Genomic DNA, 23,684 nt, shown 5'->3' with positions numbered 1-23,684 from the left:
CAATTTCCTACTTTAAACAACAAATTTTTTACAATTGAAACATTACTATTGCTATTTTTTTCAATCTTACTTTAAATAATCTACTTAACTCACAAAACAATCCTATATAAGATACTTTTTTCTCTCTTTTTACTTTAAATAATCCACTTAACTCATAAAACAATACTATATAAAATCTCATATCGAATAAAAATTATTCCACGTAAAGTGAGACAGATACATCATTTATTTAGCACTATGAGGACCTTAAGTCAACTCAGTGGAGGTTTTAAAACCAAATCTCACTTCTATCATTTTCTTCACATCCAAATCGTATACGTCTACTTGTGGAATTACTATTTGGTAGACTTTTCCGAACCCCAACGAGGCTCGAATTCAATAAGCGACGAAAAAAAGTTAATTCCATTTTCACGAGTGCTATATGTAGTGACTTTATACATGCTTTTTGAAGAACCAAAATTGAAATAAATATATTAAGTAAAATATAAAAATAATGATAAGTGGTGGTTTTAAAAAGGTATCAAAGTAAACTGTGATTATCTATTTAAACGCACGTTAATTCACCTATTTCATTTGTACACAAACAGAAATATGAATATCTTCTTTCACAATGCTTTCAAACTTCTTGTTGTTCAGCATACTGATTTCTTCCTTCATCTTCACTACTCATTCCTATAATAACAAATGTCTTCGCCATCAGGAGATCTTGTTGCTACAACTCAAGGATGAGTTGATCTTCGATTCCTCTGTTTCAACAAAACTCGTGCGATGGAATGTAAGTGATGAGTGTTGCTCATGGCACGGTGTGGAATGTGATGCTTCTGGCTACGTCATCAGTCTGCAGCTCGATGAGTAGGCCATATCTGGTGGAATTGGGGATTCGTCGAGTCTCTTCAAATTTAAATATCTGCGGGAGCTTAGCCTCGCCCTTAATCACATGAGTTACTACACTGATCGCATTCCAAAAGGTATTGGCAATCTGACTTATTTGACACACTTGGATTTGTCATATGCTAGTTTTGGTGGGCAGGTTCCTTCTGAAATTCCTTAAAGAGGTTGGCTTATCTCGATATCTCCGGCTACCCTAAATCATTAGTTCTTCATAACCCAAATTTGGAGATGCTTGTCCAAAATCTAACAGGGCTTAGAGAGCTCTATCTTGACGGTGTCAACATCACTTCATCTGAGGAAAGGAGTAAATGGAGTCACATTATATCATCATATATACCCAACCTCACCTCTTTAGGCTTGTCTCTTGTGATCTACTTGGCCCTCTGGCTAAGTCATTCACGCAACTCCATTCCCTCTCGATTCTTCAACTATCCTTCAACGATCATTCAGCAGTAGCAGTTCTGGACTTGTTCGATTTTCCGAATCTGACCTACTTGATTCTTATGCGCTGCAATTTGAATGGTTCTATTCCATCCACCTTTGCCAACCTCACCAAGCTGGTTTACATCGATTTGTTTGGTAACTCTTTGACCGGCTCACTTTCTTCTACGTCATTTGAAGGTCTTTCCAATCTCACTCAGCTGAGTTTGGAGTCCAATTCATTCTCTGGTGACATTCCCCACTCTCTCTATGCTCTCCCTTCATTGTTGCTACTTTATCTTGGAAACAACCAGTTTACTGGCACTTTTCAACTCGATAGCTTGAAAAGCCTTGCCAATAATCTTACAAACCTTGACCTATCTAACAACAACTTGTCTGTAGATGTTGGCAGTGGGAACTCAAGTTCATACGAACATCTCCCGTTAAAACAGCTATACCTAGCTTCATGCAACTTGTCCGAATTTCCATATTTAATCAAGCATATGGATCTGGAGGAATTGATTCTCTCAAACAATCGTATTGCAAGTGGGATACCTAGTTGGATTTGGGGAACACAACTTGATACTTTATACCTCTCATCTAATCTTGTAACCGGTCTGCAAAAGCCTTATCATTTCCCTGCTTCTCTAGGAATCCTAGACTTAGGCTCTAATCAGTTGAAGGGTGAGTTGGAGCTGTCCATTCCTCCAGAATCTACACTCTGGTCCTTGTCTCTTAATAATACCAGTTTAAGTGGATCAATTCCAACCTTCCTCTCTAATGTCACAAACATCGAACATCTTGACTTGTCTGACAACAAATTAAGTGGCGCCATCCCCGTTGGCCTACTTGAAAATGTTGGAGTGATTGATTTGAAGCGAAACAACATCAGCGGTAACATTCCAGATATTGTTTCTATGGAGTGCAGGCTAACATATTTGGAGCTTAGCAATAATAAGTTAGGAGGAAAGATCCCAAAGTCCCTCGAAAGGTGTGAGTAGTTAGCGTTCATGAATGTTGGGTACAACGAGATTGATGACACATTCCCATGCATGCTATCGTCCACGTTAAGTGTTCTTGGTTTGCGCTCCAACAGATTCCATGGAGAAGTGTCATGTCACAAGAGCTGGTCAAGGCTTCGAGTTTTGGATATATCTTCAAATAATTTTGGTGGAAGTCTGGAATCAATGAACTTCTCTAGTTGGAGTGGAATGATGATAAAGAATGTGTCGGATTCGTACGCAGCTCGAGTGCCAGTAACCATGAAAGGGATAGATTTAGAGCTACTCAACGCGCGGGGAGACATTGCTATCATTGATTTCTCCCAAAATAATTTTCATGGAAAGATACCAGATGCAGTTGGTGATCTTAACATACTTTTCCATCTCAACTTATCCCACAATGCCCTCAACGGAAGCATCCCAAAGTCATTTGGCCAGTTGAAGGTTCTCGAATCACTCGACCTCTCTGCAAACCAACTAACAGGCCATATACCAATGGAGCTTGGAGAGCTCACATTCATTGGAGTGCTGAATCTGTCATACAATAAGTTGGTCGGAATGATCCCAAATGGCTGTCAAATCCAAACATTTCCTGTTGAATCCTTTGAAGGAAATCCAGGCTTGTGTGGTTTCCCTCTCAACATAAGCTGCAGTCCTACCGATGACAACGACAATGGCCTGTCGCCGCGAGAACATGTAGAGAAGAAGGAGATAGAGTGGGAATACGTATCAGCTGCACTTGGATACGTTGTGGGTGTAGGGATCATTGTGTGGCTACTTCTATTTTACAGAAGATTCAGAGAGAAATACTTCAGCAAAATAGAAGAAGTTGTTGAAGGCATATTCATTGCCAGAGACATGAGAAGACGGCGTGCTAGAATGATAGACAGGAATCGAGCCAGGAGGCAATAGTGTTTTCTTCATAAGCTGTTTCTGTTTGGTAAGTTTATTTATGCTTGTGTATGTATTGACATTGTGTGTTAATGTTGTGTCTGTGTGTTTTGCTCTAAATAAGTGCAATGATATATGAGTACCCCAATGAGCCGAGAGATAGAGGCTGAATCGTGGGCTCGCCTACTCCATCACCCCGCCATCGCTCTCAAGGGCCGTTGTCAAACCTCATTGTCACATTCAATGACCACATCTTCTCCAAGATTCTGTTTAGTTGCATTCCTTATTTACACTTTAATTTTGGTATTTTCAATAATTACCATGTATCGAGTCGAGTATACATTCAGAGTTTTCTTTGTCGGCTCTTTCCTATAATAATAAAGAGAGTCGAACCGCATAAGATTAGATAAGTATAATAAATAGGTCTATTCTACTTTTATCCCAATAAAATAAATACAGTATCCTCCAACTCAAGATCGCCTCTTGCAATCATCAATCACACCCACTTCACGGTGCTCTTTTGATGAATTGCCTTTACTCCATATCAATACAGATAATAATTGCAAGAAATCATGAATCATAGTATCATACAAATGATATCAATTAACTTGAAATTTTAGAACCCTAGTGCTTCAAATTATTCAACAGCCAATCACTGAAATTGAAAAAAAGCATAAGAAGAGAAAGGCTTACTTTTGTAATGGCACATTTGTGATGTTCCTCATTAGCTCAGCAAGATTAGCATCGTCAAATTAGAGATAAATGATTGTTTGTTATCCTTTATCAGAAAAGATGGACTTTTTCTTCAAAAATACAAGTAATGCTTTCATATTATTCCTTTTAACAGATGTGGGCATTGCCCAATTCAGAGAAATGGACAGAGACTGACAAAACTACGATGAAACCCAATCCAAAATAAAGGTTTATCCAAAGCCCATGACACCACCACATCATTTATCAATTTAGGAAATTGGGCCCGGATCCATGTGCCTAAATCTTGTGAAACCTCAAAGACATGGCTCAGCCCAATCCAAAAATCAAGCCCACTGCATCAGCTAAAATATATCACTAGATTTTTTTTAATTCAAAATTGAAATGTTGGTATTTTTATTTTTTTGAGTAAAGAGTTTTTCTCAAAAGAAGAAAAATAGGGTGCGGTTTGTTTTCATAGCAGATGAGGGATATATGTTTTAGTAAGATAATCAATAATGATATATATTTATCATGTTACCGGATGGCTTGAATCCTCCAAACGTTTTATTGTTTGAATTATGCTTCATCTTTTTGTGTTTGTTTCCTATTATAGACTAACATAAGCATAATTCGAACCCAATCCAAAATAAGGCTTATCCCAAGCCAATGAGACAACGACATAATTTATCAAGTTAGGAGGGATCAGGCCACAAATCACAAAGATATGGCCCGACCCATCCGAAAATCAAGCCAGCTATCATTGTGGATTGTAAAGAGGCCGGTCTAATCTTATAAAAAGTCAAAATTAGCACATATAAAATCAAATAGTTCGATCTAAATAAAAATTATCCTTATCATATGATTAATGATAGAAGTTTGGAGCACACGAAAAAAAACACGCATTGCTAAAACCAAAGTTCACACCACAACAACAAATTACATAATCAACTTTTAGTGATGATGTCTCTCTTGAGCCCATTCCTCCTCTCTTCTCTTCTTCTTACTCTTCCTTCATGTCTTTTTCTCCTTCCTCTCTCATAGAATATCTTGTCAACAACCTCTTCTATCTTCTCAAAGTATCTTTCTCTCAAGCTCCTGCAACATAACAGAATCCATGCAAAGCTTCCAAATCCCACAACATAATCGGAAACATAACAGAATCCATGCAAAGCTTCCAAATCCCACAACATAACCGGACGCAGCAAACACATATTCCCACTCAATCTCCTCATCTTTTGGTTCCAAATCGTCTGATGGCGATGAACCAGGTCGATGAGGGTTGGTGAAACTTCCATGAAGTGGGAAACCAGATAACCTCGCGTTTCCTTCAAATGAATCTGCCGAAAATGTTTGAAACTGGCGGCCAGTTGGGATCGGTCCAGTGAGATGATTGTAAGACACATTCAAGAATGAAAGGAAATCGAGTTTTATGAGCTCATCTGGTATTGTCCCGGTGAGCTTGTTTGATGAGAGGTCGAACGACCCAAGCTCTCTCAAGGCACCCAGTGATCTTGGGATTGCATCAGTGAGAGGGTTGTGAGATGCATGTAAAGTCAGGCCAAATCTTCACAAGCTTCAACTAGCTCTGTTAGGTTGGACAGAGTGGATGGAAATGGTCCCATGAAACCCGAGTTTGACAAATCAAGGTGTGTCAAATTCGGAAGGCGATGAAATTGGTTAGGAATCTCACTAGTGGTGAAGTCATTGTAAAAGAGGTCAAGGTTCGATAAGTATGTCAACCGAAAAAGGGCTGATGACTCACCAATTCTGCCAGATTTGCCCTTGATGATGAGGAACAAACCGATAACGTGCCCCAAGTCATCACATCCCACGCGCGCGCGCCCATTTGCAACAATCACCTGTCTCATTCCAATCCAAAAAACTAGTTGGAATGGAAAAACTAAATTCGCTCCTGAGCTCAAGCAACAACTCTTTTTTATCATCGAGGCATTGGCCATCGACAAATCTTATGTAGAATACGAAGAAAAGGAGACAGAGCAACGAAGTAAGAGCCATTGACTTTTAACAACTTAGAAAACTTTTCAAAATAAACCTCTTAGAGTCTTTCAAGTCAACTCTTGAAGTCTATCATGATAGTTGGCAGTTGACACTATAAATATTACTAGTAGTAAGTAGCATTGGCCTACCATGTGGAAAATTTAACAAATAGATCATCACTTTGTCTCTACAATCAATGCTTTAAAATCAATGCAAAGACGAAAACATTGAAATTATTGCTTGTGTAATTTCATCTGACTAGTGCTTTCATCTTGTGTAATTGCTTGTGCTTAGTATCTTGATTGTTGTAATTGGCCTGTTCAATTGTGAGATTGACCATCTCACTATTGTTGTGTAACAAAGAGGTCTCAGTAATTAGTTACTGAATTATGTCGATCTGATCCCTACAATATTATTCTCTATTTTTTAACCTTACACTGATAAAGTTATTAAGTAATACCGTGAAATATAATTAAAGCCTTCCATTTTGCAATCCTATTATTTATTTGAATTCTTAGTTTTGCACTAGTGGACAGTTTTACCCGAGTGTGACCCTCTCTCTATATTTATACTCCATGTGTCCCGCCTAACGTGAGACACTTTTTTTGGCTACGGAAATTATGAATGTGTTGATTAATAAGTTAAGCGAGAGATTGATTAAAGTAGGAGGACAATAAAGAAGAGTACTGAAAACAAAGTAAAGGTCTTGCGAGCAAAATAGGAAATGACTAACATATAATTTGATTCCGAAAAAAGAATATAACTCACTTATAATTGGTTCGAAGGATCATATTAGAAAAATACATCATGCAATAGAAGTTTGGAACACACAAAGAGAAACAAACATTGCTAAAAGGAAAGTTCACACAACACCAAATTACACAACACCAAATTGCTCAACCTCACTGATGATGCCTTCTTCTAACTGCATTCCTCTCTTCTCTTCTTCTTACTCTTCTTTCATGTCTTCTTCTCCTTCCTCTCTCGTAGAATATCTTGTCAGCAACCTCTTCTATCTTCTCAAAGTATCTTTCTCTCAACCTTCTGCAACATAACAGTGTCCACGCGACGCTTCCTATTCCCACAACATAACCAGACGCAACAAACACATATTCCCACTCAATCTCCTCGTCTTTTGATTCTGAATCGTCTGGTGGCGATGGATCAGCTGGTGGATGAGGGTTGTTGAAACTCCCGTTGAGTGGGAAACCAGATAACCCCGCATTTCCTACATATGAATCTGCTGAAAACGTTTGAAACTGGCGACCAGTTGGGATCAGTCCAGTAAGATGATTGTAGGACAAATTTAAGCCTGAAAGGAAACCGAGTTTTGTGAGCTCATCTGGTATACTCCCAGTGAGCTTGTTTGAAGAGAGGTCGAGCGACTCAAGCTCTGTCGAGGCACCTAATGATTTTGGGATTGCATAACTGAGAGAGTTGTGGGATAAGTTGAGAAGATAAAGGGAGCTAAGATTACCAATTGCATCTGGTATTTCTCCTTCAAAATGATTGGAAGACAAATCAATGCATGTAAAGTCAGGCCAAATCTTCACAAGCTTCACCTCAATCCCTTTGATGGTTAATGTCACGTCATTTTGGTAGTAATCACCGTCACCTATAATGTTAGAGTCATCAGAGCGGTTGTACCTGACATGTGTAGGACTCTGTAGCATTATTCCTCTCAAACTCGAGAAGTTTATTGAATCTAGAGTGCCACTGAAATGATTTGAAGATATATCCAAAATTTGAAGCTTTGGCCAACTTTTATTGCATGTCAAGTCTCCATGGAATCTGTTGCCGCGCAACACAAGAACCTTCAAGCTCACTGGCAGTGCCTTGCAAGGGAAGTTACCATCAAAGTTGTTGTTTCCAACATTCATCACTGATAATTCATTACAATTTTCCAAAGACTTGGGAATCTTCCCTCCTAAGTTGTTGTCACTAACATCAAAGGCTCCTAGGACACAATTCCCTCTCATTGCATCAGGGATAACACCACTAATATTGTTTCCCCTAATATTGAGCCCTCTAAGTACACTATTTTCTTCCAATAGGCAGCGAGGTATGCTACCATTTAAGTCATTGAAAGACAAGTCGAGAACCTCAAGTCCAGATATACTGCAGAGGGAGGTTGGAATTACTCCGGTTAGGCTATTGTCCGCGAGAAAAAACAAATTGGGGGAATAAATTTTCGACCAGTTTGATTTTGAAAGAAAGGGAAACTCACTGGCCAACAGGTTAGAGTGCAAGTCAAGTATTTGAATAGTATTAGGTATACGATAAGGCTTTTGGAAATCTGTCAGATGATTAAGAGAGAGATCCAAGGATTGTATTTCTATCTCCCAAATCCAGCTAGGAATATCCCCTCCTATATGATTGTTTGAGAGGTCCAAACTTACCAAATGTGATACATTTCTAAGATTTGGGAAACCGTACATATTGCAGGACGAGAGGCCTAACATAAGAAAATCAGGGTATTGATGCCAATTTGAACTCATGTTGGTTGTGTCAACTGACAAGTTGTTGTTAGAAAGAATAAGTTCAGAGAGACTTGTAAGACTTTGAATCTTATCCAGTTTGAAAGTGCCATTGAACAAGTTGTCAGAAAGTCTGAGACTGGTCATGTTTCGAAACTGGAAGAAGAAGTTAGGAATAAAACCTCCTATCCTATTACCACTCAAATCTAGCATAACAAGGTTAGAGGCATTTACAATGGGAAAATCTTCAATTTGTCCACTGAATTAGCTGTAACTTAGAAAAAGATAAGAAATTGAAGGCAGGGTAAAAAGATGGTGAGGGATGGTTCCATTCAATGCATTTTGGCTTAAATCCAAAACAGAGAGGTTTTTAAGACCTTGAAAATGCAAGTGAGAAAGTGAGCCCTTTAGTTTATTATCACTAAAGTATATGGATTCAAGATTCTTGCAGTTATGAAATGAAGGAATTGAACCAGTTAGGAAGTTGTTTGATAAGTGGAGTTCAACTAGCTGAGTTAGGTTAGCCAACGTGGATGGAATTGGTCCCACGAAACCTGAACTTGACAAACCAAGGGATGCCAAATTTGGGAGGCGGTGGAATTGGTTAGGAATCTCACTTGTGGCAAAGTTGCCTGAGAGGTCAAGCTTCGACAAGTATGTCAACCGGAAGAGGCTTGATGACTCACCGATTCTGCCTGAGATGCCCTCACCTTGGAGCTCCAAACTGATAACGCGGCCAGAGTCATCACATCCCACGCCTCTCCATTTGCAACAATCATCTGTCTCATTCCACTTCACCAAACGCTTCGAAATGGAAGAGTCGAATACTAATTCGCTCTTGAGCTCAAGTAACAATGTTTTTTGATCATCGCGGCATTTGCCATCGACAAATGTTATGATGAAGACAAAGAAAAGGAGGCGGAAAAGCGAAGAAACTGCCATCGCAAAGAAGAAGATATATGTTTTGTTGGGAAGACTTGAGTTGAGACAAGTGCTTTAAAAATGAGGGAAGGGAAGACTTAAGTCGAGCTTATTTACAATTATAATATTTGATTATTGGATGATGTACAACCACAAAATATTGCTTTAGAATTGAGAGACAAATCATGACCCACAATTTTGTGAATTTGATGGAGCCTCGTCGGTCCATTTGATTCTAGCTTTTATATATCCACTTTATAAGAGATTGAGTGACAACATTTTCTTTGTTCATATTTCCACTTTATAAAAGTTTACATATTATGATTGGTTTTCATATAGGTTAATAATAAAAAAAATCTCGTAAAACATTCACATTTTCTTTTTAAAAAAAAGTTATCTCTCATAATAATATAAATATACTAGTACTATTTTTCTCTCAACTGAACACACAAAATAACATCTCCTAAAATCTGATGCCGTTATTGTCATCTATTATGGACGAAGGGAGTATAAAATAAAAAAAATATTCATGAATGGAGAGAGAGTCTTAGTCTTTCAAGTCAACTATTGTGGTCTATATATGTTGTCACTTGTCATTGGCTTACCATGTGGAAAATTGAACAAACAGTACATCAGTTTGTTTCTACAATCAATTGCAATGACAAAGACTTTGAAATCGTCACTAAGCTAAAACTAAAAGGTTCCTGGTCACGGCTGTTTTGGTGGTCTTACTAGAGTTGTCTAACTAGGCTGGGCTCATCAGTTAAGATGGGCTCTAATTGGGCCATTTGGTAAACTGGGCACAGGACCAAGCCCATCAACCCACCTTCTATAATTAGTTTTTTTTTAATGTATTTAAGTGATTAATCACTCATAATAGTATATTTCTCTATTTATGCATGTCATCTTGTGCACGAAACATGTTAATTTTTTTTACATCATTCCAATATTTTGGATGTCTCCGAATGACTCAAACAGTAATAGTTTAATATCAACATAAGTTTTTAACTAAATCATGAATAAAACATTCAATCTTGATTATATCCTTTTTTTTTATCAAATATATAAAAAGATGATTCTGAAGTTTAACTTTAAGAAAATTATGTATTCAAACGTTAATAGGGTCTTGTTAGGTTGAGATTATTTAGCTAAATTGAGATATGAGATGCAATATGGGCCACTCATCCAGAATATTTGTGAAATGTCAACAGCATGTAGTTTATGTCAACAGAGGGGCATAATTGTAATTTTTTTTATTTTTTTATTTTTAATTTTTTTTTAAATTTTTTTTAATTTTTTTTATTTTTAAAAAAAAAAATTCGTTTTTTTTATTATTTTTTTTTAAATTTTTTTTTCAACTATGTGTACAATTCATGTCAACTACACATCAAATGTCAACAACTTTATTCAATAAATACTATTTGACATGAATTGTACATGTAGTTGACATTATATTGTGTAGTTAACATGAATTGTATATGTAGTTGATATGGATTGTACACATAGTTGACATTATATGTGCGTAGTTGACATGAATTGTGTGTGTGGTTGACATGGATTGTACACATAGTTGACATTATATGTGTGTAGTTGACATGAATTGTATATGTAGTTGAAAAATAAAAATTTTAAAAAATAAAAAAATGAAAAAAAATGAAAAAAAAATTTTTAAAAATTTAAAAAAAATTTTAAAAAATTTTAAAAATAATAAAAAAAAATTTAATTTTTTTTTAAAAAAATTTAATAAAAAATTAAAATTAAAAATTAAAAAAAATATTTATTGAATAAAATTTACTATGATACTTCCATTCTGCCCTTTCATAATTAATTAATCTAAAGATATTTTCCATGTGGAAATCTGGACCACTCATTTAATAAAAATGAGTGGCTGATATTGCATCTCATTTCTCAATTAGCATAAAAAATCTCAATTGATCACAATCCAACGTTAATATATGATGATAATTATAAAATTATTTAAATTAATTAATTAGTTCATATACTTGTAACTTTAAAAATACACATCCAACCCATGCATCGTTAAGACATGAACTAACAAAACAAATCTAAAAATATTGGTTATACAATCACTTTTAACAACTTAGAAAACTATTCAAAATAAGCCTCTTAGAGACTTTCAGGTCTACTCTTGGAGTCTATGTTGATAGTTGGCAGTTGACACTATCGATATTAGTGGTAGTAAATAGCATTGGCCTACCATGTGGAAAATTTGACAAATAGATCATCACTTTCTCTACAATCAATGCTTTAAAATCAATGCAAAGGCGAAAACATTGAAATTATCACTAAGCTAAAAGGAACTGATCACAGATGATTCAGTGTTTAGTAGTAGGAAATTAATTTTAAACTCAACTTAGACTGATATAATAAACAAGTTATTAAATTTATATTTTAGTTGTTTTTTTAGAGGAAGCCCTACCTTTAATCAGTGAACCAAGATTTCAAATTAGTCCACGTGTGGTTAGTGCAAAAAAATTTATAGTTCTGATAGAAAAAATAGTATTCCCTCCATCTCATAAAATCATTGGTGACATGGCCATTATAATTTCTGTCGTTGGCAAATTGCTAAATTAATCATGAACTATTCTAAGGAATATCAATGATAATATATTATATTTAATTTACCCTTCCCACATAAAATACATCTTAGTGTAAATCTGTTACATGGCGTAATCTAAGTAGTTCATCACCATAATCTAATAATTCTAATTTATCATTAAATTTGATTTAAGAATAAGTTTTAATTTGATCCAGTGTTCATATTTGTAGCAATCTAATTTGCAGATAGGCAAAAAGTTCACAAATTGCTTGTGGTAAAAAATGGGTTAATTGTCTTTAATTAAATTTTTGGGCCCAGCCAGTTTTATACTGGCCCGTAAAATGAGCCCTTTTCTTGGCCCATGGAAGTGGATCGAACTAGGCTGTGTTTGGTGGGCTTCATGTAGGTTTCGTATGTCTAATTTATCTTAAGATATTTTCTTATTAATATTACTATTATTTTAATTTTACATTCAATTTTGAAGAAGGAAGAGAAATTGCATGCTATATATCACGTGTAAACACTAACTACAAATATCGTACTCATTTGGGAGCCATTGTAGAATTTGTATCACAAATTAAATAAACAAAAAGAAAATATAATAGTAATATATACTCCCTCGGTCCATAAAAAATAGTTCTATTTTATCGTTTTAAGGTACCCATTTTTCATGGACGAAAAGTATTAACAAGAATTGTACTCGGAATATGCATAAAATTTTCAGAAGAATGCTTCAACTTAAGGATAATTTATTTTGAGTATATATAAAGTCATGATTAATTTGATGATACAACTTTAATAATCATTCGTCAAGTCATCCTCGCATTTCAAAAGTCATCTAATTTCCTTTGTTTTTTTTTGGAGTGAATTACATATTTAGGACCTATACTTATCACGACGAACGTTTGCGGTCCCTATACTTACAAAATATCATTTGCGGTCCTTATATTTGTACTTATGCACGTTTAAAGGTTCTTTTCACTTTTTGATCTTTTTTTGGACAAAAATACCCCCAAAGAAAAAATTTATACCCTATTTTCTCTCTTTCATCCTCCTTCTTTCTTTTTCCTTTGTCTATAATAAAATTAGAACTAAAATTATGGGTTTGTTAATCTTATTTCCTTGTATTCTGTTAAATTTTTTGAGAAATTTAATCATATGATGATAAATTTTATATTTTCACGTCATTTTTCTTCATCACACTAGAGTATTTGTGATTATGCTTCAAATGTGGAGTATTATAAGTAATGATCCGTAAATAAAAGATTAAAAATTTGAACGACGAATTTCAACAAGTGAATATTTGAATCTAATCAATCGTAAAGTGAGGAATAATAAGCGATAAATGGAATGTATGAAATTATGGTAATTTTGGTTGTGTGTATTTAGCAAGTGCGCAGCGCCCGCGACTTATGTGGGTTCTCACATCAGAAATATCTCTTCGCAATTCTAACAAAATAATGTAAAATAAACTTCTTAGCTGAATATTTGATTTGTCTAATATCCTTCTTCAAATATCATCTCAATTTTTGTTGTAATTATACAAGTCATTTACAAAAAGAAGAAAGAAAAAATATGAAGAAGAAAGAAAAATGAGAGAAAATAGTAATATATAAATTTGCCCTTCATTTATTTGGGGGTATTTTTGTCTTAAAAAATGTCAAAGAAGGAAAAGAACCTTAAAACGTGCATAAATACAAGTATAGAGACCGCAAATAATATTTTGTAAGTACAGGGACCGCAAACGCGCGTCGTGATAAGTATAAGTCCTAAATATGTAATTCACTCTTTTTTTTTTGGAAAATCACAAGCCTTTTTTAATTGGCATTGCAAAGTTTCTAAATAAGACTACAAAGTTTACAAGAAAGAAAACGATATAATACTGTCTTTATATAATAATTAGTCCGTCAAGTACTTCTCATATTGTCCATTAATTATAACAAAATGACTGACTCAAACGACTTCAAGTGAATTGCTAAGTCTTTGCAGCTCTAAAAGAAATTAATGAATTTAATCATTAGCAATTCTAAATATATTTGCAAAATAACTACTATCCAAAGGGCAAAGAATATGAACATTTGATTCGGCACGGATTTTAATGCATAATTAGAAAAGTAAGAGAGAGAAAGAAAGAAAAAGATTCTAAAGTATTATTAGTGGAGAATACTTACCACCTCATTAGAGAGAAAGAAGCTTCCAAAATTAGAAAGTCCATACGGTGTGAGTATATTGATGTAGTATATGAGTTTATACAATAAGAAGTTTAGATTTGAATCCCTCCCTATTCAAAAAGTCCCCATTCGATTCTCACTATTGGACAATATGATACATTCAGTATTTGATTATTAATCATAGTTGCATTATTTAGTTAGATAAATTAGGAATTTTCATATCTTTTCTTGGTTAAGTTAGCATTAATATTATAAAAAGGGCTATTGTTATCTTTTGGAATCAATCAATGAAATAACAATTATTTGCCTTTATTTACTTAGTTTATCGCATAAACACTTATCTCTCTGGATTGATCGACGAGGCTCGGTTTCCTCGTGACTTTCTTCTATTTCTCGACTTGATAAGAGGTTAACCCTTATCACAATAGCTTATATTTATTCTTATCTCTTGTTCGATTATCCTATGATTATATGTCTATGTCGGTCTCGACAGTGCTTGTAACACCCCACTTTTTCGAACCCTAATTTTAGAGCCGTAAAATTTCATTTAATACTATTGATGACGTGGGAGACGTGAATTAAATGATGAATGAATTTATTTCATGAGTTTTATGACCAAGTTGCGTCTAGGGTTGAGGTTGGGTTGAAAAGTCAAACTCGTTGAGTATATGACGTGGCTTATGAATATTTGAATTTAAGGTGAAATTATGTGGTGATTTAATTGTTTAAGGGTGAGTGAGATTATTAGGATATTTTCCATAAATACTTTAACCACATTTTCATTTTTGAAATTTTCGAACCCCTTTATATTATTGGAGAGAAATCCTATTTTTCCGGATTTAATTTAATTCTTGGGATATTTATCCAAATTAAATCCAAAACCCAATTATTCTCTATTTCTCAATGAGAAAATCGACACCCATATTTATTCTATGGTGATTTTTGAAAATCACCTAAGTTTGGGAAGAAGGAATTATTTTATTTGTTTAATTGATCCCTTATTTGATTCCTTCCATACATAAATATAAATATTCTAGCAAATCTTACCATACCTCAAGGAGATCTTCCCATATCTTATTTTAGTTAATATTTAAAATCTATTCCTTATGGGAGAACCCAATTGCATGCCTATTTCCAATTTTAATGGGAGGATTATTATTTTTATTTTGCTCCGTGATATTTTATTCTACTCCGAAAAAATATACCAAACAAAATCTTGGCTAAATAAATAGCCTAGGATTTTCGAAAATCCCTAGCTTGAAAACCCTAATTCACGCCATTTTGTTTCTTCCTCTCTACTCCACAATATTTGTTTTATTTAATTGTGAAGAATCAAATCTTCCCAAATACTCCCTCCGTCCCGGATAATTCGGGTCACTTTGACCGGGCACGGGTTTTAAGAATTGTAATGAAAAGTGGGTTGAAAAAGTTAGTGGAATATGGGTCCTACCTTTATATATTAGTTTTATAATAAAATGTGAGTAGGAATGAGTTAGTGGAATATGAGGTCCACTACCAATAATGGTAAAAGTGAAGTGGGACAAATTATGTGGGACGGACCGAAATGAAAAACTGGGACGAATTATCTAGGACGGAGGGAGTATTATATTTAATTACCTAAAGATTTTATTGAACCTTATAAATAAGAGCAAAACCTAACCCTAACCCCCAAAATTTTCGCCCCCTACCCCCAAACCACACGCCTCCTCCCTTTCTCCACTCTCTCTCAATTTTCTTCTACTTTTCTCCAATAATTCTTCATCTTTTGAGAAGAATTAGAGTTTGAGCCTCAAGAATTGTTGAAGAATCAAGTCTCTGCTTTGTTTCTACCGTTCGTTTTGGCAAGAAAAGGTACCTATATAATAATATTTCTCCATCTAACCGATTAATCGGTATTTTTGAACCCTCATGCATCTAGATTGAGTGAAAGTGGGATAAATGGTATATAGGAAGTGCGTGTGCATGTGTGCGTGTGTGTGTGTATGTGACGTATGAATAACGCTCATGTGTGACATAAGTCGATGATAGATCTAAAATTTGTTGAGTGTATAAATTATATGATGAACGTGTCTTGGTTTTGAATGATAAATGTGAACCGGATCGGTGGAAAAAAGGGGAAGCGTTGAGACATGCATGATTTAGGAGTTGATGTTGAAACTAATACATGATATGTGCGTATGTGATTAAAAGGTGAAACCTTGGTTGCGAAGCCGGATAACAAAATGGAGAAACGTACTTGAAATCTAAGCAGTCAAGGTGGGCTTTATTCTTAAACTCTGTTATGTTGCAAATTTATGAATGTGGAGAGATAAGGGTGGTTTAAACTGTTATGCCATGCCTGTGATTGTTTTGATGATGTTGTGCGCCTGATGCCTAGTTTGTGAGTTCGCTCCATTGGGCTATAGGGCTATGGATATGTATAAACGAATTCGGGACTTAGTAGGGCCGCAAACCCTATCAGGCTAGTGTACACGGTGGGATCGGGAGCCGTCCTTGCTAGTCGGCCGGTCTCGTGGGTGAAAAGTGTGGCCACACTTTCGTCACACTATGGAAATGTTGTGATTGATGGATTGTTGAGAAAGTGGGGAGTTTGTTTGACTGGCCAGTCTATGAAATTTATTTTTGTGATACTCGATGATATTTCTTTTGATAACTGCAAAAACTCGAGTTCACTATGGTAAGGGTGACATAACTAATAAAATGTTTTGGCAACGAGTTCACTGGGTATTTCAAAATACTCAGCCCTGCATGTGTTTTCCTTATATGCAGGTTGAACGGCGACGAGCGGTGGCGGGTGTTGAGCACATTAATTAAATAAGACGGATATTTTGAACTTCGAGTATAGTCGTGTCTTCATACATGGCTTCACTTTCTCTTGGTTGCTTCCGCTGAATTTTTTTGAAACACTTTAGTATCATTTGGTTATTCCGAACTTATTCCCTTTGAATTAGAAGATTGAGACATATTGTGGTTTTGTTGAATTTATGTCGAACCCTTGACTTTTGATCGTAGTTTATGATATCTATTCTTCATTGATTTTCTTGATTAAACTGTTGACTTATTGCTTGATAGTTTGTTTAATACCTTGGTGAAATCTCTTTAAATGAAACCCTAGCCTATGTTCTTATTGCTTTTAAGTCTGTTTTGGTAAAGGTCGCCGTATTTATTATACCCTAGAAATCCGGGCTGCTACAGTGCTAAGATTTCAATTTTTCTCACGATCAGTTATCCCACCTCAGCCCTTTAACTAATTTAATCTTAAACAACTATTTTGGCTTATTCCATATTGTATGTCAATATTATTTTGTATAGCATACCAAACGTCACCAAAAACTACAATTTTTTATAAACTCTAAGAGTAAAAAAGAAAAGAAAATAATATACAAGTCGTTTTTTATTTTTCTAATCGTTTCCACATAATTATGAAAATAGAAATTATGTTTTTGTCACATTAACAATTAATCTAATATGACCATTCAAAGTTCCAGAGCCAGAACTAAAGGTGTATAATTTTTTCTAATTCTTGGAGTAGAACTTTAAAGGACAACAAGTTCACTCCATGTGGCTTTGGTTAAAACCACAAATGTATTCTCTCATTTTCTTCGATTCCAAATCATACTTCCTCCGTCCACAAAAAATATGGTACATTTGTCATTTTTGGTTGTCCACGAAAAAATAAAACACATTCACAAAAGAAAAGTTTTCAAATTTCAACAACTTCTCTCTTACTTTTTTCGTCTCTCTTACTAAGAAAAAGGACCCTACATTCCACTAACACTACTTCTCTCTTACTTTTTTTCCTTTTCTCTTACTTTACCAATTCTACATTAAAACTCGTGTCATTCACAAAGTGTTCTATTTTTCATGGACAGAGGGAGTATAAGACTACTTGTGGAATTTACAGAATATAGATTGTTTATTTAAAAACATAACCACAACAATATAACTAAATTTGCACTTCTTAGTCGAAAAAAATTGGTACTTATTCAAACTTTTTAATATTAATTTGTATGATATATGTATATTTAAAAGCAGAATTTTAAATTTATTCACTTCAAGTAAACCGTGATTGTCTATTTAAAGCAACATGCTATCTCAAGTGCAAGTTAGTATGTACACACAAGAATTATCCATTTCCTCTTTCACAATGCTACCAAAGTTGTTGTTCATTTGTATACTGATTTCTTCCTTCATTTCCACTGCTCATTCTTATAATAACAAATGCCTTCGCCATCAGGAGATCTTGTTGCTTCAACTCAAGCACGAGTTGATCTTCGATTCTTCTCTTTCGACAAAACTAGTGCATTGGAATGAAAGTGATGAGTGATGCAAATGGAACGGTGTTGAGTGTGATGCTTCTGGCTACGTTGTTACTTTGCACCTCGATGATGAGGCCATTTCTGGTGGAATTGGGGATTCGTCGAGCCTCTTCAGATTTAAATATCTGCAGAAGCTTAACCTCGCCTACAATTACTTCAATGATGCCATTCCAAAAGGTATCAGCAATCTGACTTATTTGACATACTTGAATTTGTCATATGCTGGTTTTATTGGGCAAGTTCCTTCCGAAATTTCACTGTTAACCAAATTGGCTAGTCTCGATATCTCCAGCGACTTTCGCAGTACTATTAGCCTTGAGCACCCAAATTTGGAGATGCTTGTCCATAATCTAACAGGGCTTAAAGAGCTCTATCTTGATCATGTCAATATTACTTCGTTTCACGAAAGGCAAAAATGGAGCCACATTGTATCATCATATTTACCCAGCCTCACCACTCTGAGCTTGAGCCATTGTTTTCTATCCGGCCCTTTGGAGAGGTCGTTTTGGCAATTGCGCTCTCTTTCCATTCTTCAATTAGATCATAACGATCTTTCATCGGTATCACTCTTGACTTGATGTCCAATTTTCCTAGTTTGATCACTTTGACTCTTGCTAAGAGCCGTTTAAAGGGTTCGATTCCATCTACCTTTGCTAACCTAACCAAACTGGTTCATGTCGATTTTGTTGGGAAATAAACACATGCAATCACGAATATGAAGGAGAATGAACACAACGAATTGTTTACCCAGGTCGATACAAAGTGTATCTACGTCTAGGGGCGATGCCAAGCCAGGGATTTCACTATATAATTTCAGGATGATTTTACAATGAGGGAGCATCTCTATTTATAAGCACAGAGCCCTAATTCTAGTAAAACTAGGAAACATATTCCATAAGGAAATATCTTCTATGGAATAAATCTATCACAAGGAAATATACTTCTAGAAAACAAATCCTAAATATGGTAGGAGATTAGGCTCCATAATTAACAATCTCCCACTTGGAGACTAACAACTCCTATGCCACCATATCCTTGTGATCTCATCTCTGCATCCGCTTAGCATCGCCTAACATTCTCTTCAAGTTCCAAGGCCAATTGAAGCTATGTCTCTAAGGTCACCACCTTAGTAAACATGTATGTTGGATTCTCACTTCCAAGTATCTTCTCAAGTTGCAAGATTTTCATTTCCACTAGGTGTCGAATGTAATGATACTTCAACTCCACATGCTTTGTCCTAGAATGAAACGCTGGATTCTTTGCCAAGAAAATAGCACTCTGACTATCACTGTAGAGTCTGCTACTCTTGTTCTCCTTTCCAAGTTCATCTAAGAAACTCTGCAACCACACCATCTCCTTGCTTGCCTCCGTAGCAGCTACATATTCAGTCTCCGTAGTAGACAAAGCAACGGTCTTCTGCAACTTAGAAGTCCATGAAATAGCAGTACCACCATAAGTAAATACATACCCGGTTGTGCTTCTTCTCCCATCAAGATCATTGGACGCCAAGTCTGCATCCACATAACCTGCCAACTCGACATTCTTGCCATTGAAACATAAGACTCTTTCTGTAGTACCTCTCAAGTATCGAAGGATCCATTTAACTGCTTCCCAATGTTGCTTGCCCGGATCACCCATGAACCGACTCACTCTCCCACTGCTTGTGCAATATCAGGCCTCGTACACACCATTGCATGCATAATACTGCCAATTGCTGAAGCATAAGGAACTTTCTTCATTTCAGCACGTTCTTCTTTTGTACTCGGCGACTCCTTCTTCGACAGCTTGAAGTGACTGCCCAAAGGCACACTTAGTGTCTTCGAATTATCCATGTTGAATCTTTCCAAAACCTTACCAATGTAAGCAGCTTGCGAAAGATACAATTTTCCTGCCACCTTGTCACGCTCGATTCTCATGCCCAAAATTTGATTAGCCTCTCCAAGCTCTTTCATGGAGAATCGTTCAGACAATTATCTTTTCAACTTATCCATCTCCTTTGGATTACCTCCTGCGATCAACATATCATCAACATATAATAACAGGATAAGATAGCTCTTGTCAAACCTTTTGTAGTAACAACAATGGTCAGCGTAGCATCTTTTATAGCCAATCTTCATCATGAATCCATCAAACTTTTTGTACCACTGTTTTGGAGCTTGCTTTAAACCATACAAGCTCTTCTTCAACTTGCACACAAGATTTTCCTTTCCTTTTACTACGAATCCCTCAGGCTGTGTCATGTACAACTCATCCTCCAAATCACCATGAAGGAATGTCGTATTTACATCCATCTGATGTAACAATAGATTTTCTGCAACTACCATACTCAACACTAAACGAATAGTAGTCAGTTTCACAACAGGAGTGAAGACATCTGTATAATCAATACCGTATCGTTGCTCAAATCCCTTGACAACCAGCCTAGCCTTGTAGCGCTTGCTACCATCAGCTTCACCTTTGATTCGATAGACCCACTTGCAATGCAATGCCTTTTTCCCTTTTGGAAGTTCCACAAGCTCCCATGTGCCATTCAGGAGAAGAGAGGCAAACTCGTCATCCATGGCAATTTTCCACCTTCGTTTATCAGGGCCTTCTCCTGCCTCTGCATAACATTCAGGTTCACCACCATTAGTAAGTAACAAATAGAAATTAGAGGGCGAGTACCTATCAGGTGCACGTCGCTCTCTAGTCTGTTTAGGCAGCGAAATAATCGGTGGTGGAGTGTTTGGTTTTTCTTCAAGCACCTCTTCAGCATTCTGACTCTCCTTGCTCCCACTCGAGTTTGAGATGTCTAGCTCGACTACTTGGGGCTCAGAAATGCTGGAACTCGACGCCTCCAATCTATCCTTGTATAATACCTGTTCATTGAAAACGACATCTCTACTGCGAATAACCTTACGGTTCTGCTCATCCCAAAGTACCGAACTCATTGCCTCCATAACCAATGAACGTACACTTAATAGATTTGGAATCCAACTTAATTCTCTCAGCAGAACTAACATGAGTATAAGCAACACACCCAAAGATACGTAGGTAAGATAGATTCACCTTTTTTCCTGTCCAAACCTCCTCGGGTATCCGAAACTCCAACGGAACTGATGGACCTCTGTTGATTAGGAACGCAGCTGTGTTGACTGCATCTGCCCAAAAATTCTTTGGTAATCCACTTTTCAACGTGATGCATCTTGCTCGCTCATTCAACGTTCTGTTCATGCACTCCGCGATTCCATTCTGCTGTGGAGTTCCTTTCACAGTCTTCTCCATGCGAATTCCATTCTCTGCACAAAACTCCTTGAACTCTGCAAGTTCATATTCTCCTCCATTATCGGATCTTAGACACTTCACCTTCAGCCCGGTTTCAGTTTCAACAAGAGCTTTGCACTTCCTGAAAGTATCAAACGCATCAGATTTACTCTTCAGAAAATAAACTCATACCTTTCGAGTGGAGTCGTCGATGAATGTCATATAATATTCAGAGCCTCCTAGGGACTTCACATGTGCTGGTCCCCATAGATCGCTATGGACCAACTCCAAATTTTGCGTCTTCAATTTTCTGCCTCCTCTTGAGAAACACACCATTTTCTGTTTCCCAAACACGCAATCCTCGCATAGGCCAACTTCAACTGTTTTCAGGCCCGACAGTAAACCTTTTGAGCACATTATCTTCATCCCTTTCTCGCTTATGTGGCCAAGACGACAATGCCACAAATCTGCATTATTTGCTTCACTTGCAAGATCAATGCAATCTTTGGAGTTAATTGTGGTATACAACGTACCCTCCTTCTTACCTCGAGCTACTATCATAGCTCCCTTGGTAATCTTCCAATTGCTGCAGCCAAATGTTACTGTGTACCCTTCTGCATCAAGCTGCCCAATCGAAATCAAGTTTCTCTGTAATCCAGGAATGTGTCTGACTCCATTCAGTTTTATTACGGATCCATTGGATGTCACTACCTTCATGTTTCCCTTTCCCATGATATCTAAGGGCTCGTCATCAGCCATATATACTTTTCCTAAATCGCCAGAAACGTAGTTTTCCATTACCTCCTTATTGTTGCATGAATGGAACGATGCTCCATAATCCAATACCCACGATTCTATCGGACTACTCACACTTAGGACCAACGCCTCGCCATCATCATCCGACATGGTAGCGTTTGTTGTATTCTTCTATTTCTGATCCTTATTCTTATATTTCTTCGGTGCCTTACACTTATTTCTAAAGTGCTCAAACTCATCACAATTCCAGCATTTAACTCGATCCAAATCCTTCTTGGATTGGCTCCTTCCTCTGGATTTTGATCTTCCACGATTTTGCCTTCCCTTCGATCTGCCTCTCTGTTCTGTACTCAATACTGAACCAGAAGTAGAAGATCCTGATTCTTTCCGGCGAACTTCCTCACCAATCATCAGATCTCTTACTCTGTCAACTGTCAGGTTTGTCTCTGCAGCAGTAACTGCTGTCACTGTGCCAGCCCAACTCTCAGGCAGGGACGATAGCAAAATTAGGGCATGAATTTCATCAGCGAATTTAATATCAACAGAGTTCAGTTGCGAAGTAATCATGTTGAACTCGTTGAGATGTTGTTGCACCTCCTTTCCCTCTTGCATTCTAAAACTAAACAATCGTCTAATCAAATGTACCTTGTTTGCCGTTGATGGATTCTGATACATATCCTCCAAGATCTTCATCATCTCCTTCGTCGACTTTGCCGCAGTCGTGTGATAAGCCACCTCCTTGGAAAACGATAGCCTAATCGCGCTCATCGCTTTTCTGTCCAGCAGCTCCCACTCCTCCGGTTCCATCTTTTCGCGTTTGGCTTTTAATGGTTTCAACAGATCTTTACCGTACAAGTAATCCTCAATCTGCATCATCCAAAATCCGAAATCAGATCCGTCGAACTTCAGCAATCTTCCCGTCGATCCCCGTCGTGATTTCTGTCTCTTAAACCTTAGGCTCTGATACCAGTTGTTGGAATATAAACACAGGCAGTCACGAATATGAAGGAGAATGAACACAGCGAATTGTTTACCCAGTTCGATACAAAATGTATCTACGTCTGGGGGCGATGCCAAGCCAGGGATTTCACTATATAATATCATGATGATTTTACAATGAGGGAGCACCTCTATTTATAAGCACAATAGGGAGCCCTAATTCTAGTAAAACTAGGAAATATATTCCATAAGGAAATATCTTCTATGGAATAAATCTATCACAAGGAAATATACTTCTAGGAAACAAATCCTAAATGTGGTAGGAGATTAGGCTCCATAATTAACAGATTTGTCAAGTAACTTTTTCTCGGGATCACTTTCTCCTACGGTATTCAAAGGTCATT

General features: G+C 36.5%; 2 protein-coding genes and 1 pseudogene across 2 annotated transcripts; 1 reads left to right on the top strand and 2 right to left on the bottom strand.

The window, feature by feature from the left end:
- The first annotated feature begins 572 nt into the window (after positions 1-572).
- On the top strand, positions 573-3,677 carry LOC125217769 (annotated as a pseudogene).
- Positions 3,678-6,600: 2,923 nt separating this feature from the next.
- Positions 6,601-8,584, bottom strand: LOC125219375 (receptor-like protein 6). The gene is made up of 2 exons (XM_048121348.1): positions 7,372-8,584; positions 6,601-7,206 (listed from the first exon to the last, which is right to left on the bottom strand). Exons 1-2 carry the CDS (start codon positions 8,582-8,584, stop codon positions 6,797-6,799), a joined length of 1,623 nt encoding a protein of 540 aa, XP_047977305.1. The 3' UTR covers positions 6,601-6,796.
- Positions 8,585-8,635: 51 nt separating this feature from the next.
- Positions 8,636-9,313, bottom strand: LOC125190181 (receptor-like protein 35). Its single transcript, XM_048087400.1, has one exon. The coding sequence runs from the start codon at positions 9,311-9,313 to the stop codon at positions 8,636-8,638; it is 678 nt and encodes a 225-aa protein (XP_047943357.1).
- Between the last annotated feature and the right edge of the window lie 14,371 nt (positions 9,314-23,684).

Source organism: Salvia hispanica, chromosome 1 (assembly GCF_023119035.1).
Source record: "Salvia hispanica cultivar TCC Black 2014 chromosome 1, UniMelb_Shisp_WGS_1.0, whole genome shotgun sequence".
Taxonomy (NCBI): domain Eukaryota; kingdom Viridiplantae; phylum Streptophyta; class Magnoliopsida; order Lamiales; family Lamiaceae; genus Salvia; species Salvia hispanica.
Note: the sequence above shows the minus strand (reverse complement) of the source record. Positions and strands in the feature narration are given on the sequence as shown.